General features: G+C 52.5%; 1 protein-coding gene across 3 annotated transcripts in view; it reads left to right on the top strand.

The window, feature by feature from the left end:
- SPOCK1 (SPARC (osteonectin), cwcv and kazal like domains proteoglycan 1) overlaps positions 1 to 16,534 on the top strand; it is a 459,872-nt gene that overhangs the window by 328,631 nt on the left and 114,707 nt on the right. For all 3 annotated transcript variants that reach the window (XM_028528572.2, XM_028528573.2, XM_028528570.2), the window contains one exon: positions 11,395 to 11,521. In XM_028528572.2, the coding sequence (XP_028384373.1) occupies positions 11,395 to 11,521 (127 nt within the window). The remainder of the gene's footprint in view (positions 1 to 11,394; positions 11,522 to 16,534) is intronic.

Genomic DNA, 16,534 nt, shown 5'->3' with positions numbered 1-16,534 from the left:
TGTATGGACCTTCGATGGAATACCCAAGCACTCTGCTCCAGAGCAGCTCTCAGAGTGGCCCCAGCAGTGTCTGCAGAGCGGGGGCCGGGGTGGGGGGTGGCGGGCCAGCGCTCCATGCAGGGTGCCATTGGCGGGAGCCTACGTTGTTGGTACCACAGTCCTGTCAGGCATTTGGCCCCATTGGCCCCAGACTTCGTTTTGGAGAATCCGTGTCGTGGGAGAAAACACAGATGCACATAAAGACTTCTCCAGTGCACTTGGTTACACTATTGAAGTGCGAACAGCCTCCTGGGTGTCTATCCACGGAATGCGTGCACAGATCACAGCGTGCCTTCCTCCAGGGGACCTGGGCCTGAGCTCCTGCTGCACCGTGTGAGCCGTCTTCTGTGCATTGAGACAAAAGGTTTCCTGGGGGTCACTCTGCACCTTCGTCCAGGTTGTGCCCTAGAGAAGCGCTGCAACACACTGGTTCACTCTTCCCTGTGGTGACACATTCTTGGTCCTCTCACTGTGGGTGGAACTTGGGCTCTTCCACAGAGGCACGAAGAAAGCGTTCCAGGGACTCACACATGAGACGTACTGAGTAAGAACAAAGGACTGTCTCTGGGTGCCCCGTGTCTCATCCACAGCCAGGCGGCTGAGCTCCATCCCAGTGCGAAGGATGTTCAAGCTGGTCTTCACCAAGCCCAGAAGAAAAGCCAGGGTCCAGCGATGTTGTGCCAGTACCCGGCATTGGCAGGGCATCCGAGGCTGCTGTGGTTCAGTTTAGTCCGTGCCAGAGCTTGGTCCAGCCTGGTCTCTTTTCCACCCAGCTAGCTCAGTCTCTGCTCCCGCTGTGCTCCAGCTGGCACTGTGCTGCTGCACCCAGGCCCACCCCAGAGCTCACGCTCGGACCTGCATGGCTGCTACAGAGAGAGAGCATGTGCGAGCCCATGGGCGAATGTGTGGATAAATGCATGCTACCAAGATGGACCTTTGTTAGGCTTTGATTGTATCTCCTTGGGTTTGGGAAGGGGTAAGCTTTCTTTCAAACTAACCAATGTCTTTCCTAGATCTTCCAGGGTTCCATGCCCTCGTCCAATCCTATCCGTCTCTCAGGCTAGACACCTCCCCTTTATGGTCACTGTCGTGGCTTCTATTGCACATGCCTCAAAGTAGAAGGACCGTCCCCTGCCTCCCATCTCTCTCTCAGTCTTCTGGTTAATGGTCACTTGTCCCCTGGGGAGATTGGGAACCCAGGCTACTGGGGATCAGGTCCCCTTTGGCAGAGGATGTGGCTTCCCCCTGGGGTGCTTGACACTGTGACTTCCAGGCTTAATCAGGCTCAGCCAGTCTGGCTCCCTTCTCTTTTGTTAACTCCTCAATGTCAGTGGCATCTGTACTTGAGGGGTATGGCATTGGAGCTGACCTTTGGGAGAGGGTGGGGGAGGATGCTGGTTGGTGAAAACACAGGTCAGTGGAGTTAGCCTTAGTTATTGGCCTTGACCCCACCCCCGAGAATCCCACACCCACAAAGGCCCCAGCAGGAGCAGGAGCTCCTCTCCTCCCACACTGAGCGTGAAGAAAGCTTTCTGAGCAGGGGAGGGGTGATGGTGCTGATGTGGCTGCACCTGCCTTCTGCACCGCTTTGGGGGAGTAGCTTGTAGACGCTGGCTCTCGGTTGGGTCTCCGTGAGTCTGTGTCTCCATCTGCTTTCCGCCTGTCCTCGGCCTGTCCTGAAAACAGCTTTGTCCCCTGTGCCACCTACATGCTTCTGCTTCACGTTCCTGCCTTGCTCTCCTAAAGCAGATTGTGCACAGCCCTCCCAGGGTGGGGGCTTTGCTGCGGTTACTAGAAAACAAATGTGGGCATTTTTTTCTCTCTCACACACATCCCGTAACAATTAATTGGCCCCCAGGAATGGAAGCACATGTTTTCTAAGATGACAGCAGCAGAGCCCCTGGTGGACAGGGTGTGCTAGCCCCACCCCCTGTGCGCACACCTGAGCTTACACACAAGTAGCCGGAAGCTGTGTTGGCAAAACCCTCGGTCCTCTGGTCCCTGCTGCGAAGAGGCAGGATTACGAATGCCCAGGGAGGGAGGCCAAGTGTAGCTCCTGGTCTTGGGCTTGCTTCGTTATCATTTCCTCTCTCTGTTCCTTTCCAATTAGCACGTCCATCGCTAACGATTTCCTCTAAGGTCTCAGGGCCACACAGGCCTTCTCTTTCTTGCACCAGCAAACAAACAAACAAAAAAAGATGAAACAAGAAATCAAACAGGGGTGCCAAAGGTCAGTGGGTAGTAGTGACAATGTTTTCTGGCCCCTTTTAGGAAGAATGGATTTTTAAAACAGAGTACTCCGTTTTGCATTATCCTAAGAGAGTACAGAAAACTCAGCTGTTTGCTTGCATTTCCCTAATGGCTTTCTAACACACTGCCAGCTTGGCCCTCATCCGTAACCAAGCCAAGTCCGGTTGGGGGTGGTGTGTGTGTGCTCGTGAGCTCGCGCACCTGCACATGCTGTTTCGGCCCTTTTGGCTCTAGGCCTGGTGGCCGTGCTCATTCAACCAGCTGAACTGCGAGAGGCCCTGGTGCCACTGGCCCTGCTCTGTCACTCTCCTAATGGAAGGTGACTGCAGATGCAGAGTCCCCAGCCAGGCAGTGGAGTTTACAGAATCACCTCAGCCTGCTAATCTTCATGATGTGGTTGAGGACACTGGGGACACTGTGGATTTAGGCTCGAGCAGGTTTGACGAGGGCCCCTGGACACGTGCGTTCCATTCCAAGTGTGAGGAGAGCAGGATTCCGGTGAAGTTCGGAGGTGTGCGTGGCACTGGCACTCTGGGGCTGCGCTCCGGCAAGTTTGTCTTCTTGTCCTTCGCCCACTGGCCACGCAGATTCTTCGGGCACTCTTCAGCGTGCCGTGGTTTGGGGCAGGGGGCATTCCTGAAATTAACAGCAGCCTTCTTGCCATGTAGAGGTTTTCTTGGAAAAGTTAGCAGTCTGTGGGAATCTCTGGTGTCTCAAGACGAGTAGGAATAAAAATAGTTTAGGTAACATCTACCCTGAATAAATTCAGCCACTCAGAGCATAGTGTAATATGATCATTATCCTTTGGAATAATTGTCACAAGTTATGTATGTAATAGGAAATACATTTAATACATACATTAATACATTAATACATACAGTGCTAGCATTCTCTTAGAATTCTTTGCCCGATTTCTGGCACAAAATAGGTATTTAATAAGTGTTTGTTGAAAAAGGAAAGATTATCTCTAGAATCCTGACCACATTTAGATTTTTTGTACCTTCTGTTTTGATGCTTTGCTTAAACAGATCCTTAAAACACAGTTATGTGAACATTCAGTCCTGGCTGGTTGGTCCGACCCCTTGTTCTGCACTGACACCTCTGGGGACAACTGGCTGGGGAGCTCTTCTCCAGCACCCTCCCCTCTTTGCAGCCTCCGCCCAGCACCTGGGAGGCCTTTCTGCTGCCCCAACCGCTTTAGCTCCTTAAACACCACAAGAGAAATGGAGGGCAGGCAGACAGCTGTGGGTTTGACAACATGTATTTCTTCAAAAGTTCTGAAAATGTGTTTTGTTTTTTAGACTTTGAATAAAGTAGACCAGCAATATGTGGCTGGGAGAGAATCCAATGACAGACATGGTGTCACAAGACAGAAGTTCCCGTTCCTCGGCCTCGGTCCGACCCCACTGAGGGAGGCCCCTGCATTTGGCGTGGCCTCCTTAGTCATTTTCAGTTCATTTACACGTGCACATGCAGCATGCCTGGGAACTCCCATCTGGCCACTGAATCCTCTGATCTGTGAAGAGTAGACGCTTCCCCGGCCGACTTGGCCGTCACGAAGCTTCGGCGGAAGGCAGTCACGGAGGCTCGAGGTGAAACGAACTGCAGTCGAGAGGTTGACATTCACACACACACACAGAGGGGTTCATGCCTTTGGAATGGCATCCAAGCCAGGCCCTGATTCTCGCTTTAAAACTTTAAAAATATGCCCCTGTCCTATGGGTTGGAAGGGGCTTTAGAAACCTGGCGTGGTGATGGTTTAGAAGCATCCTGACAGCTCTCTGCCGCTTGGTCCCTTCTGCTGTGTTTGGGCCTTAGCCCGGAGTACATTGTGAGCCTTATCCTCCTTACCCGCATCAAGTCTGGTGGAGGGATGCCGCATACTGTGGCCGGCATTCTGGTGGCTGACATGCTACCTCGGATCGGTGGATCACAGGACTCTTCGTCCTGACTACCGGGGCTACCCTGTGAGGGTGTGTGCTCCCGCCTCACGGGTCTGCCTTGCTCGAGAAGTCTCCCCAGCGCACTCCCCAACACAGCTTGCCACGTTCCACCATAACTTCTCTTCCTCCTGGGGCTCTTGGGAGGAAAGAACGAGACAATTAGTGTAGTGTTTGTCATTATTGGTGGTAGCATTAGTGGCATCAGCAGACTAGTTAAGTCCTTAATAAAAGTGCAGCTGCTGCTATCACTTACTTGGGTACCACATGGCGAAGGCCTGCTCTTTCTCCAGGTGCGGCTTGCTGACACATGTCTGTTTATTAGGACGACTGGGCTCTGAGTGGACAGGATCTCGTGGTGGGGCCCTTCCTTTGGGAAAGGAAGGTGACTCATGAGCCCATAGGTACCAGGATGGAGAATGTCTCACGGGCACCCAGAGTCCGTCTTTCCCATCCAAGCAGCTTTGGTAAATGACAAAGGCCATTATGCTCTTCCTGTGTCACTTTATGACTTAGCATAATGACTCACATAACCCTGACAACAGAGGAATTAGAGCATCGTTGTACTATTCCAATGGTTAACCTGTTTTTCATTTCAATTAACGTTCATTATTTTGTCCTCCGTTCAAAAGAGCCACCATGTCAACTAAGTATCTTCCATCCGTGTTTTAGAGCAATTACTTTTGATTTGGCAAACAAATTTAATCTTGTTTTGGAGTGGGATTTTTGATGCTAACAGGAAAATAAGCAGATAATGCTGGCAGCTGGCAGCAACACCAAGCGCAGGAAGGAGCTCCTCGTGGGTGGGTTCTGCATGGAGCCACCAGGCCTGCCTGCCTGAGAGATCTGGTGGGAGAACAAAGAAGGCCCCAGGGCTGGTTGTGGGAGCCACGGCTCTTCCTCCTGCACCCAGGACGCAGCTGGCAGTATGTGTTCGGGGTCTCGGAGGTGAGGCTCAGGCACTCAGAGGGGTGTGCAGTGGCCACGCAGAACAACTGCAGTGCTGCGGCTCTCACTCACTGTCTGGAATCCCTTTACTCTTTCCCCAGCCGTCCCTGTGCAGAGAAAACCCGGCCCGTCTACAGTGACACAAACAGGTTAGAATGCGAGGTGTATTGAATAAAATGGAAGACCCTTCTTCAATAAATGCAAGGAAAAAAGTCAACAATTCCACTACCAGTTCTCTTGCAACCCCACCCCCACCACATCATTAAAATATTGTTGGCAGAGGTGTTAAACTACATCCCGTGGGATCGATGTCAGGAAGTGTATACCTGCATATGTATTTATTACTGAAAAAGTTACTCCGGTATCTCGGTCTTGCCACCGTTTTGCTGTGGGCCCTGACTGTGGCCCTACTCTGCCCATGGCCAAGTGAGTACTGGGTCACAGCTGAGTCCTCAGAGACTCTCTTGATGGGCAGGGGTGGGATATGGGGCCCGCAGTGGCTGGTGCGGGTGGGGATCTCGGAGTGAGGAGCAGCAGGGTACCATGGAAAGCAAGAGCAGGAAGCACGCTGTGTGGGCTTGAAGGGTAATGTTGACAAGTCCAGGAACTAGGACAGGAACACCTGGGGAAGAGCAGGCGTGACCTGCTCCGTCTCGGTTGTAGCTGTTGCCGTCTCATTAGACTGTGTGTAGTCCCGTCTGCTGCCAGTGGTGAGTTGCTCTTGTAAATAAAATGAATATTAATGCACTGATTTGCATAGTATACTTAATAGGACTCCTCTGTGTGGTGTTCCAGAGAACAGTGTTAGAACAAAGTAAGTCTTTAAATTGACAATAACAACATGTGATTCTGTGCATTGCTGTCAGCTTGCTGGAAAATCCAAAGGTCACATTATTTGAGTGCTACCCGATAATGCTTGCTGACAATTTCCAGGGTTTGACCTTTTCTTCTAGGCTACATTTCTTTATAAATACTGCTAAACTTAATATTTGCTATTTGTTTAAAAAACACAAAATGTTGTGAAGAATACAGAAAAACTTATTTCAGTACTTGTTGAGAATTCCTGGGAATTGGGATTTCTCATTCTCAAATCCAAAAACTTTGTGTCTGTTGGCAGCCTGGAGCCTCCCACTTTGGAGGCGCCTGACTACTGGAGTCTGGGGCTCCTTCAGCCCTCAGACACCCTGGGAAGCCCCCGCCCATTTCTCAGTTGTCTTTAGCAACTTTTGCTAATTATTGTTGTTTTTTGAAGTCTGAATTAGGGTTTCTGGAAAAAAGAGCCTGTTGAATTCTTGTTACTTAAAACAACATGCTATTTTTGCCTTCTAGTCAGTGCTAATGATTTCCAGAAATAAAAGGAGAAAATTCTAAAGACCCAAATGAATAAATTCACTTATTTTTCTGAGCAAAACCCATGTGTCTCGAGGGTCAATCTTGTTTTCAAGCATCAGGAGCACAAACATGAATAAGACCCAGTCGCCACCCTTGCGAAGTGCACAGTATACTGATGAAGCCGGACATGAAAGGAACTGCTTCATGCTGCAGTGAATGCTGCAGTTGGGTCTCAGCAACGTGAACTGTTGAACAAATAATGTCATGGTTAATTCTACTTGTGATAGGGCTCATGGGATCAGGAGAGGCCTCACGGAAGGCAATTGATTTGAAACTTAAGCAAGGGATAGGTGTCTGCTATGCAGACAGAAAGCATGTGCCAAGTTATACAGACTTGAATTTGCATGGCACATGGAAGAGACATGTGAGTAGCTGATATGGCTGGCTGGAGATAGAATCAGCCCGACTGAGTGATGGAGGGAAGTGCTGAGGACAGGAAAAGAATGCGTTCAGGACAGACTTCAGGGCTTTAACCCGGGGTGTACCCCATGTCCTATCAGAATAGCTCCTTAATATTTGGCCACTTTGAATCAAGTTGCTTGCTTGGAGACTAGTCCGGGAGCCTGCCCAGAGGCCACCAGAGGACCGTGGTGTTATGGGAATGCAGCCTGACTGCCTGTGGAGTGGCCCCAGCAGACTTTCTGGAGGAGGGGGTTTTGAGCAGGGCCTTGAATAAAGTAAAGACTTATCAGGCAGAGAGAAGTGGAGGACAGAGGGGAGAAATGTGGGTGGGAATGAAAATATGCCAGAGGTGGGAAAACCCACATGATGGTTCAGAGGAGCAGTGACCTTTGGTGGCTTTGGGAAATAGCAAAGGCAGCTCGAGCAAGTACGCAATGGTGGTGATCAGTGTGCATGTGTGCATGCATGGGAGTGTGAGGGGGTGTGTGTGTGTGTGTGTGTGTGTGTGTTAGAAAAGAAGGCAGAGCAGATGGTGGCCCTGTAGAGGTAGACCCAAAATGAGGAATTCAGACCATTCCCTAGAAGGTGGGCAGAAGAGGGAGGTTTTGAGTGTGGGAGTCACATCATCAGATTTGTACTTACGAACCATCGCTCTGCTTCAAAACCTTACATCCTGGCTATTTTGGTAGACTTAAAAAAAAATGATTGAGAATAAGCAGCTGAGCCAAAGAGAGTTAGAAATGTTGGGGGTGTGCTGATTGTCCTCTCTGCATCTTGGGGTGCTCGTGGGCTGGGACTTTCTGTGCGGTGCTGCCGTGGGGTGGGCGGTGTGCCCAGCCTGGCAGGGGTGGAGGGAGGGCTTCGTGGCCGATGGAGAGGACGGCAGAACCTGCCTCCCAGACTAAATTGCTTGTGTCACCCCAACTGATGAATGTCTGTGACACTGGGAATTGCAATCCCATCAAGATACCTTTATCAGATTTCACTCTTCATTGACTCAAGAAGTGAAATATCTTCGAGTCAGAAAGCTTAGTCCCTCACCTCAACTGGGTTGGTTATTTTTTATGGTTTGCACTGAGTTGTGGAGATTGGAATGTACACGTAATAACCAGGGAAGCTGTGCTCCGTGGGCTCACATGTACTTGTACATAACTGCACAGAACTTGGCCTCTGGACAGAGGCAGCAAGTTTGCTTGCCATCTCTGCTAGCATTCTAGCAAGGTAAGGAACACCCCTGGTGTAACAGGCATGTGTGTTTTATTAAAATCAGGCAAATTCAGAGTGACCTGGCATCTGTACTCTTAGTCCCCAAGACATTGCAGGAGGGCCAGAAGCGATTCCTCTGGGGTGTGACCTGCAACCACTCGACATTGGGTGTGGGAGCCACCGCTCTGCTGGGGAAGTGCCCGGATGGTGGTTCAGGGGGACTTCATGTGTGAAGCGGGGCCCTGGTGATGGAAACGCAGACACCAGCCCCAGAGGAGCACAGTCATTCCCAGAGGCACCTCAGTATGACCAATATCGAGGAAGGAGCTTTGCCCGATCTCTGCGACACTGGGTCAGTCACCCCCAGCTGTGTCTCTGATTCCTCGTTTATAAATATGGTCATTGCGCTGGATTAGTTTGAAGGTATTTTCTTGTTCTGATAAGCTGTGATGTGGTGATTAACTGCTGAGTAACCAGACAGGGTCAGCCCACAGGGACCCACCCCCTCAGCCAGCAGGGGTATATTGAGTACCCATGATGCACCAGGCCCCTGAGGAAGCACTGGCCTGCCCCACCCCTGGGCCTCCCCTTGGGTCCAGAGACAGGGGTGACCTGACATTAGCTGGTGATTAATGGCTGGTTCCATCTTTTCCTCCAAGCTGTGGGCTCCACGTTCACTTCTCCCTCCTCTGCCTTTGGCTAAGCTCCTTCCGGCTTCTTTCCTCTGGGGCATCGTTGCACATGGCTGTGTCTGCTCCGGCAAAGCTGCCCACTCTTCAGACTTTATAGCCCCATCCTGGGAACTCGTAACAGGAATTGCTTCATCCATGGGCACGCAGCTAGCGACTGACCCAGGAGAGGGGCTGCTAGACGGCAGAGCGTCTGCCTGCGTTTGCTGATTCATTACCCATGTCAGACAGTCTGCTGCGCGAACGGGGACAAATGTGTGCCGTTGTGCTGAGGGAATCGTGCGCTCCAGGATTAACCCTGTGTGGGCAGCCTGCCTGGCTGCTGCCTGGGGTCCCCTCAGCCACCGTCCCTTTTTTGGTAGTCCTCAGAGGTCCAAATTGTGTTTGGCAACTGGTAATAGGAAACCTCATGCCTGTGTGATTTTGAAATGCAAATGACAGTTGTTTTTACTCCAGGCAAAGGGGCCAGGACAAGGGAGGAGGCAGCTACTGTGGAAGCAGGGGCCTTCAGAGAGCAGACGCCCAGTGACACACATGTGGGTGACCCCAGAGAGTTTTCCACCTAGCGATGTAGGCAGGGCTGAGGAGGAGAAGCTCACCCCTGGACACTCAGAAGCTGTGTGACCGTCATCATGGGCCTAGCCACCAGCTGTTCCGGGCAAGGCTCTTCTCAGTTCGAGCCTCAGTTTCCCCCGCTAGCGAAGTGAGTAGGCTGGACCAGGCGATCTCCGAGGGCCCTCGTAGGACTTCCTTTTCCTGTTTGTTGGTCAGACAGGCTTGGCCCTGTGGCCTGCCCAGCCTGGGATCCCCAGTGGTCCCAAGGATTGTGCTGTGGGTGTGTGGTCATTCGCCTGGAAGTCAAGTTCAAAGGTAGTTCTCCTAACAGACCTTCCTCCTCATAGTCCTCCCCTCAGATCATGGGGGTGGCTTTGAGGTAGTATAAGAACAAGTTGGTGTGCACCCTTTCTCAGTTGCTTTTCTTGGTTGGAGGAGGGTAGGTTAGACACCAATTCCTGAGGAGCTGGGTCTTCATCCCATACCTAGTAGAAAAGATTTCCTCCTTGTGACCTTGTGAATCCTTTGGGGGAATTAAATGCCATCCCAAACCTAGGGCCTTAGAATCAAGTCCCATTTCTATGGCAATGGTAATATCATCTTCTGTATCCCTTCTATTGAAACAAATAATAGTTATAACAATGGCTACCATTTTTATTGCTTCCCATTTGCACGGCATATGGGGCAAATACCAGGGACTTTACACATCTCAGCTTATTTAATCTTCATACCATCCTGTTGAAGTAGATTCTGTTGTCCCGTTCTACAGATAAGGAAACTGAGGTTTATAGGGTTAAAAATCCTGCCAAGAGCACACTGGCAGAGCTGAGATTTGAACTTGTGCTTTCTGACCCCAGAGCCCAAGTGTTACAACCATGTAGGACTGCCAGTGAGAAACCCTCAAGGGCATGGTCGTCGCCTGACTGCTGGGCCATCCACAGATACTCCTCCTCCTCCCGGAATGCAGCCCCACAGCCGTGGAAGCCACTCCCAGCAGGTTCCTGGGAGAGCAGCTTCCACCAAGAGCGAAAGGGTGGCAGTGACTGCAGGCCTGCCTTTCAACCATTTGTGATAAGGGGTGGGGTTCCTTCCATGGACATAAGCCATCCTAACAGCACCATTTATCATGATGACAAAGGTGGGGAGCAGGGGAAGCTGGAGCTGGGATGAAAGCACAGAATTCTGATTATTTTAGCAGTTGGAAGTGGCATCACCTCAGAGCCTCCATCAAATGGCCAATTGGAAGCTGGACTGAAGTTGCTTAAAACACAGGTGGCCAACACAAGGCCGAATCCGGCCCTCCACCTTGTTTTATCTGGCCTGCACCTTGTTTCTACCTGGTGGCAGTGCCAAACTCTCATTTAACAGTTAAGCAGTAGTTGCATTTGTACAGTCCTGAAGTTACATTCAGCCCTTTGAAGGCAACCGTGAGGCTGATGTGGCCCCTGGTGAAAATGAATCTGACACCGCTGACTTAAAAGGTATCCAGAGATCGTTGGCCACAGCTGTGATGAAGTCATTGGGTTGTGTTTGGAGATGGGTGTCAGTTGGAGATGGTCGCTGAGTCATCTGTGTGCCATCCAGCTCCGAGGTGGCTGGTGGCCCTGGAGGAGTCTGAGGCTTTGCAGGTCATTTCTGGGCACCTGTGGTGTGCCCCACCCTGCCCTGGGGGCTGGGTGAGTGGGTGGAGCCACACTCTCCCTTCATGAATCTTTCCAATGTTTTGTGACCGTCTTTTCCGACCGTAAGTGGTGTTTACAACATTTGTAACAGCTGTGCTGCTTCCCTGGTCCATCCGGTGGGCTGCACCTAGGCTTTGGAGCAGAGTCTCCTGCCCCCACTGGGAGGTGGAACCAATGGGAGTGCTGGCTGTTGGACCAGCCCTTTCGTTTATTTGGCCTTTGTCCAGGTGCCCGGAGGAGAGGCCGTGGGGACCGGAGCATTAGTTAACTCTTCTCTTTTCTCACCCGCAGGCCAAAGAAGGAGAACGTGGCCCACAAACACTGGGTCGGACCTTCGAATCTGGTCAAGTGCAAGCCCTGCCCCGTGGCACAGTCGGCCATGGTCTGTGGCTCCGATGGCCACACCTACACATCCAAGGTCAGTCACCTTTGTCTTCTTCGTCATCAACAACGCTCCGTGGCTGCTGGTTCCGACGAGTCCCGTGCCCAAACTAGCACGGCCGTGTGACTCTCCGTGTGATTCCGGGCCTTGTCCTCGAGGAGCTGCCCCTTGAGCAGACTCTCTGGCCGAAGAGACAAGGGAGATAAAGATGCTACCTCCCGAGTGCTGGTCAGCCAGTCGGGGCCTAAGGGGAGAGGTGATTCTGAGAGTGGCGTGTGAGCCCGGGTTGATCCAGGGGAGCTTCCCAGCGCAGGTAGCAGAGCCAGCTGTTCCAGAGATGCGAGCCCTATGGCTTTGTTACAGAACAAACAAGGGGGGCCTGGGACGATACACTATTATTGAAAGAAGCCCCCAGGTCCGTTATGTCCGCCACCAGAGGAAAGACGTCTCTCAATGCCATAGATTCGTGAAAAGGAAAGGAAATGTTTACTTAATGTTATACAAACTTAGTGACCTAATGTCTTCATCAAAAATCCTAAAGTCCCTTAAAACACCCACAAACAGACACAGTCCTTCCCTACCCCTTTGCCCAGTCTGGGGTACTGTATCTCAGGAAAGGAAATAGAAGTCCATGGCTCAGGCAGTCCTCTGGTTGTTCCCAGTTAGTACTGTCTTGACTGGGAGACCTCCCTGGGTTCCTGGCACCCTCAGCTGTGTCACCAGGATCTCTACTAAAACCAGGTGGTAGTTCCCCCTTCTAAAGCTGAGGGGGATCCCCACTCTGGCAAAGGCACGTGGTCCTCTCTCCCAGGGCCACGGGAGTCCGCACTCAGCCAAAACCGCGTGCTTCTCCCTTCAATGGCTGCCGTGTCTGGGTTTAAATCCCCGTGCCAAGCCTCCTCTGCAGCCCCATTTCCAACTCCTCCTACACTTGGCCACACTTACCCTCAATCTCCCGTCCTTTCCAGCTTTTCTGGCCGCCATTCTGGGTCTGGGCAGGTGTGACCCCATGTCATGGAGCCAATCTTCTCCGAGCTCCCACGCAGGCACTGTAACTCGGGGGACCTGCCCCGCAGTCACATCTTAGGGGTAGGTCCCTTTCCATCCCCCTGGCCTAGAGCATGGCCATAGCTATTTAGCATATCTAAGTGACCAGCCAAAGGCTATAGGTATGTTAAATGACCATGCCCTGGATTAGCTGCAAAGCTGCCCTGCATGTCCTTGCTCTGTGTGCCCCTTCCCCCAACTCACACCTGTGGGGGAAGGGGTGGAGACATCTTAAAATCTCCTGGACACCTTGAGTTCTGGACTCCATTTCAAATGCCCATTTGGGGTCCCCCTCTTGGCTGCACCCTGTAACAGCTTGGCCGACGGGAGCAAAGATGTGAGGGAGGCCCGGGAGGCTGCGTGAACGATGACGTGGTGCCGGCAGGAATGGGAGGCCAGCGCGTTTCAGCTGTGCCTCTTGCACACCCGGAACGCTCCCAGCCCTGCACCAGCCCCCCAGGGCTACAGGGAGGTCGTTCCTTTCTCAGGGCCTCCTGGGGGCGTACAGTCTAGTGGGGAGGGCAAGACTGGTGACAGATCATCTTACCTGAAACCTGTTGAAGGAAAATGGTTTCATAGAAAAGGGCACTAGGGACCCAGTGGGTCTAATTCTTCTTACTGGAAGGACGGGGAAAGTTCCAGAGGGGAGGGACGTTTCATTTGGGCTCTAGCAGGAGGCGTTACAGGCAGGGAGGCAGGGCTTACTGGGGTGGGAGAAGGAGGAAGGAAGTGATCATTTATTCTTGGAACTGCAAACACTCTTCTGGGGACAAGGTTGTCATCGGTGTGTGGGAATGCGGAGTCCCCCTGGGAGAATGAGTTAAAGAGAAGAAAATGCAGAATGGACCGGAGTGTGCTGCTTCCTTCTCGTATCCCACAGATAGTCAGTCATCTGTGTCCCCTTGGTGCCCCGCAGGGTGCTAGGCAGGAAGGTGGTGGTGTGGGGGTGTCTCAGGAGTTTTCTGAGAGAAAAGGCAGGGGTGAGGGGTAGGGCTCCGACCCTCCCGTCTCCTCCAGCCTCAGGCCCGCACTTCTGCCCCTCCTTTGGTTCTCCTGTGTGAGGTTCACTTGCAGAACAGAGCCCAGGGCTACGAGAGTTGCTGTAGGAGATGCTCCGGTCACTGTGGGTCACAGCGCCCCCCTGTGGGTCTTGGGCTCAGAGACTCGGGCCATTCTGCCGGATCCCCTCCCGTCCCTGACCGGCCGCACATGCAGCTGCAGTCTCTGCCCTCTGGGGTCCCCTCACCACCTGGGTTCTTGCATTTGCACAGCCTGGGGGCACCCCCTGCCCACTGTCTGCAGGGGCTGGATCAGGCTCTTCTGAGGCTGTGCTGTGCTCTCCTGCTGATTTGGGTTGAACAGGTCCTACATTTTCGTTTCCTGAGAGTGAAGTTTTATCCTCTCAGATTGCTACTTTTTTCTAACCGAAAGGGAATGCAGTTCACAAAGCAGGCAGCCACTGGAGGTACATCTACTTGTCCCCAGGCCCCTGGACCCATATCATTTGCTTTAGAACCTCAGTCGCACAGTCCCTGCTGGACTAGTTTCCTTGTACTTTCAACACATATCATTTGAGCCCTTCTATGCCAGGTGCTGGGGAAACTCAGAGTGCAGATGAACAAACTGGCTTTTCTTCCTGGCCAGAGTCAGTAATCCTTACCTCCCAGCCCGCCCTGGGAATTCAGCTTCTCTGCCCAAGGTCGTAGCTGGTCCACCCTGGCTAAACAGCCCTGGCCAGCTTTGCTCAGCGCTCCACCCTTCCTCCTTCCCCTGCTCTCCCTGGCCCCTGATGGAGTCACAGTTTGATTAAGTTTGCACTAGCAGAGCTTGCTTCTGACTCCCTGAGCACTTCTGGAATAGTGGCTCTGCAGGGGGCAGTGACTGGGTTTATGGGGGCACCGGCAAATCAGCTCTGTCCCCCCCATTCCCACAGAGCCACGGCACCGTTGTCTTCCCACCCTAAGCCCAGCTTCTAGGTGTGTGCCTACAGTCTGCTGGTGAGGCTGTTAACACGCAGATTACGATGCAGCAGGTCTGACGTGGGGCCTGAGCTCCTGCGTCTCTAACAGACGCTAGGTGATGCCCGTGCTGCTGATCCCTGGACTGCGCCGAGTCGTGAGGACTTCAGTTTCATCAGTACCTCCTGAACAGGCCTCCTTGTCTCTAGTCTGCCCTTTCCCCTGCCCCCTAAGTCCGTTTCCACATGATGGAAGAGGAGGTGTCATTCTGTCATATAAGCCTATTCATGCGTCTCCTGCACTTAAAATGTGCAGAACTGTGCCCAGGCCCTTTGCTGTTACTGACAAGGCCCTCCCGAGCCTGTCGCCTTTCTATTCTGTTATCACTCAGCAGAGAAAAGCCCCTCGTTCGTTTGGGCAGCCACCGTGTAGTGAACACTTCCGGTTGCTCTGTGGGGGGTGCAGTGGGGAGCAAGACAGACGCCATTGGAGGTTATACAGTCTGGTAGGAGAGACACAAATAAATAAGTCACTGAGCAAGAAACTATGTGATTTCAGTTTTTGAAACATGTTGAAAAGGAAGTGAGCTTTAATGCTGAGAGCGAGAGCAAGAGGGGCCTTCTGGGCCTGCTTTGCAGGGGCTGGTGAGGGCAGGCCTCTCTGAGGGGTGTCCTTGAGACTGGGGGGAGGGGCAGAATGCTCCAGATGGAGAAAACAGCATGGGCCCAGGCTCCAGGCAGCATGGCGTGTTTGAAGAGCTTCGAGGACGCCCGTGTGACTCTAACGGTGAGGGGAGAGGCATGTGGCTAATGCAGGGAGAGGGGACTCAGAGGATTTGAGGGCAGTCTGAGAGGAGACATTTAGCCAAAGCTGGAAGGTGAGCAGATGGTTGGAGAATGCCTGGCTTGGTAACACTTGTTATTCTAAGTGCTTCTCGTCCATGTCTGCCTTGAGAACATGCGATCCTAGAGGGAGATGCAATGTCAGCTACCACCTTCACCAGCACAGGACACGGCACACAGTAAGTGCTTCACCAGCACAGGACACAGCACACAGTGGGTGCTTCGCCAGCACAGGACCAGTGCACAGTGGGTGCCCAATAAGATCATAGACAGCACTGGGCTACTGGGGACACTAGCTGGGCAGGAATGGAGAGATTCTTGTCTGTGCACCCCATTGAGGATTTGAGTGAACGGGTAGGAGAGAACTTGGTGATTGAGAAAAATAAGCCATCCCCACCATGGGCCACGTTGCTTAGCTAAACACCCAGCCTGGGGCTCTGGCAGAGAGTCAGAGGCTCCTTGCAATGATTCTCTCTCTGTGAAGATACAGTCCGTGCTGCTCAAATTATTTCCTCCAGCTCCACAGTAAACCGTCTGATCCTCAAGCCTGTGATTGGAGATGAGCCATGAAATGTCAGTGAGCGATGCGGGCTGTTGGGGTGAGGGGCATGTTGCACATCAAACCCCAGCAGCGACCTGCCCGCTCGCCTCTGTCTCTCCTTTGCAGGAGGAGCTTAAAATGCCAGCTCCCCATGACCCCTGAGCTGCAAGGAGCAGTGTTAACCCGTCAGGCATGGCCTGACATGCCCTTGGCTGCCCAGGGAATGTCTTCAGGAAAGGCTTTCTGGTCAGGGCCCCCCTGCAGGCTGGGCTGGAACACTGGCGCTTGTGTCAGAGAAGCAGGCCTGTGTACACTCTTAAATCGCTTGTTTCAGAGGCAGGGTCGAGGTTTGGAGAGTCCTTTGCAAGGACTCCTGACTCCTTACCAGAGAAATGACTCCCAGTACCGTGGGGCAGGGCCCTGAAAGGCCTTTCCTGTGCCTGGGTCCCATCCTTGGATTCCTACACCGGCCCAACAGAGCCCTCCGTTTCCCAGACCTGCTCGCCTGTCTTTTCCTGGAGCAGAAGAAGAGATCTAAAGCCTTCTTCTCATCAGCAGCTGGAGGGTCCTCCTCCCTGTCCTCCATATGGGCAGTACTGAGGCCCAAAGAGCCAAGAACAGTGGCAGGGTTTGACCCCCATGGTCTCCGGCCTGGATGTCT

Source organism: Phyllostomus discolor, chromosome 13 (genome assembly GCF_004126475.2).
Source record: "Phyllostomus discolor isolate MPI-MPIP mPhyDis1 chromosome 13, mPhyDis1.pri.v3, whole genome shotgun sequence".
Classification (NCBI taxonomy): domain Eukaryota; kingdom Metazoa; phylum Chordata; class Mammalia; order Chiroptera; family Phyllostomidae; genus Phyllostomus; species Phyllostomus discolor.
The sequence above is the reverse complement of the archived record's forward strand: the minus strand, read 5'-3'. Positions and strand labels throughout refer to the sequence as shown.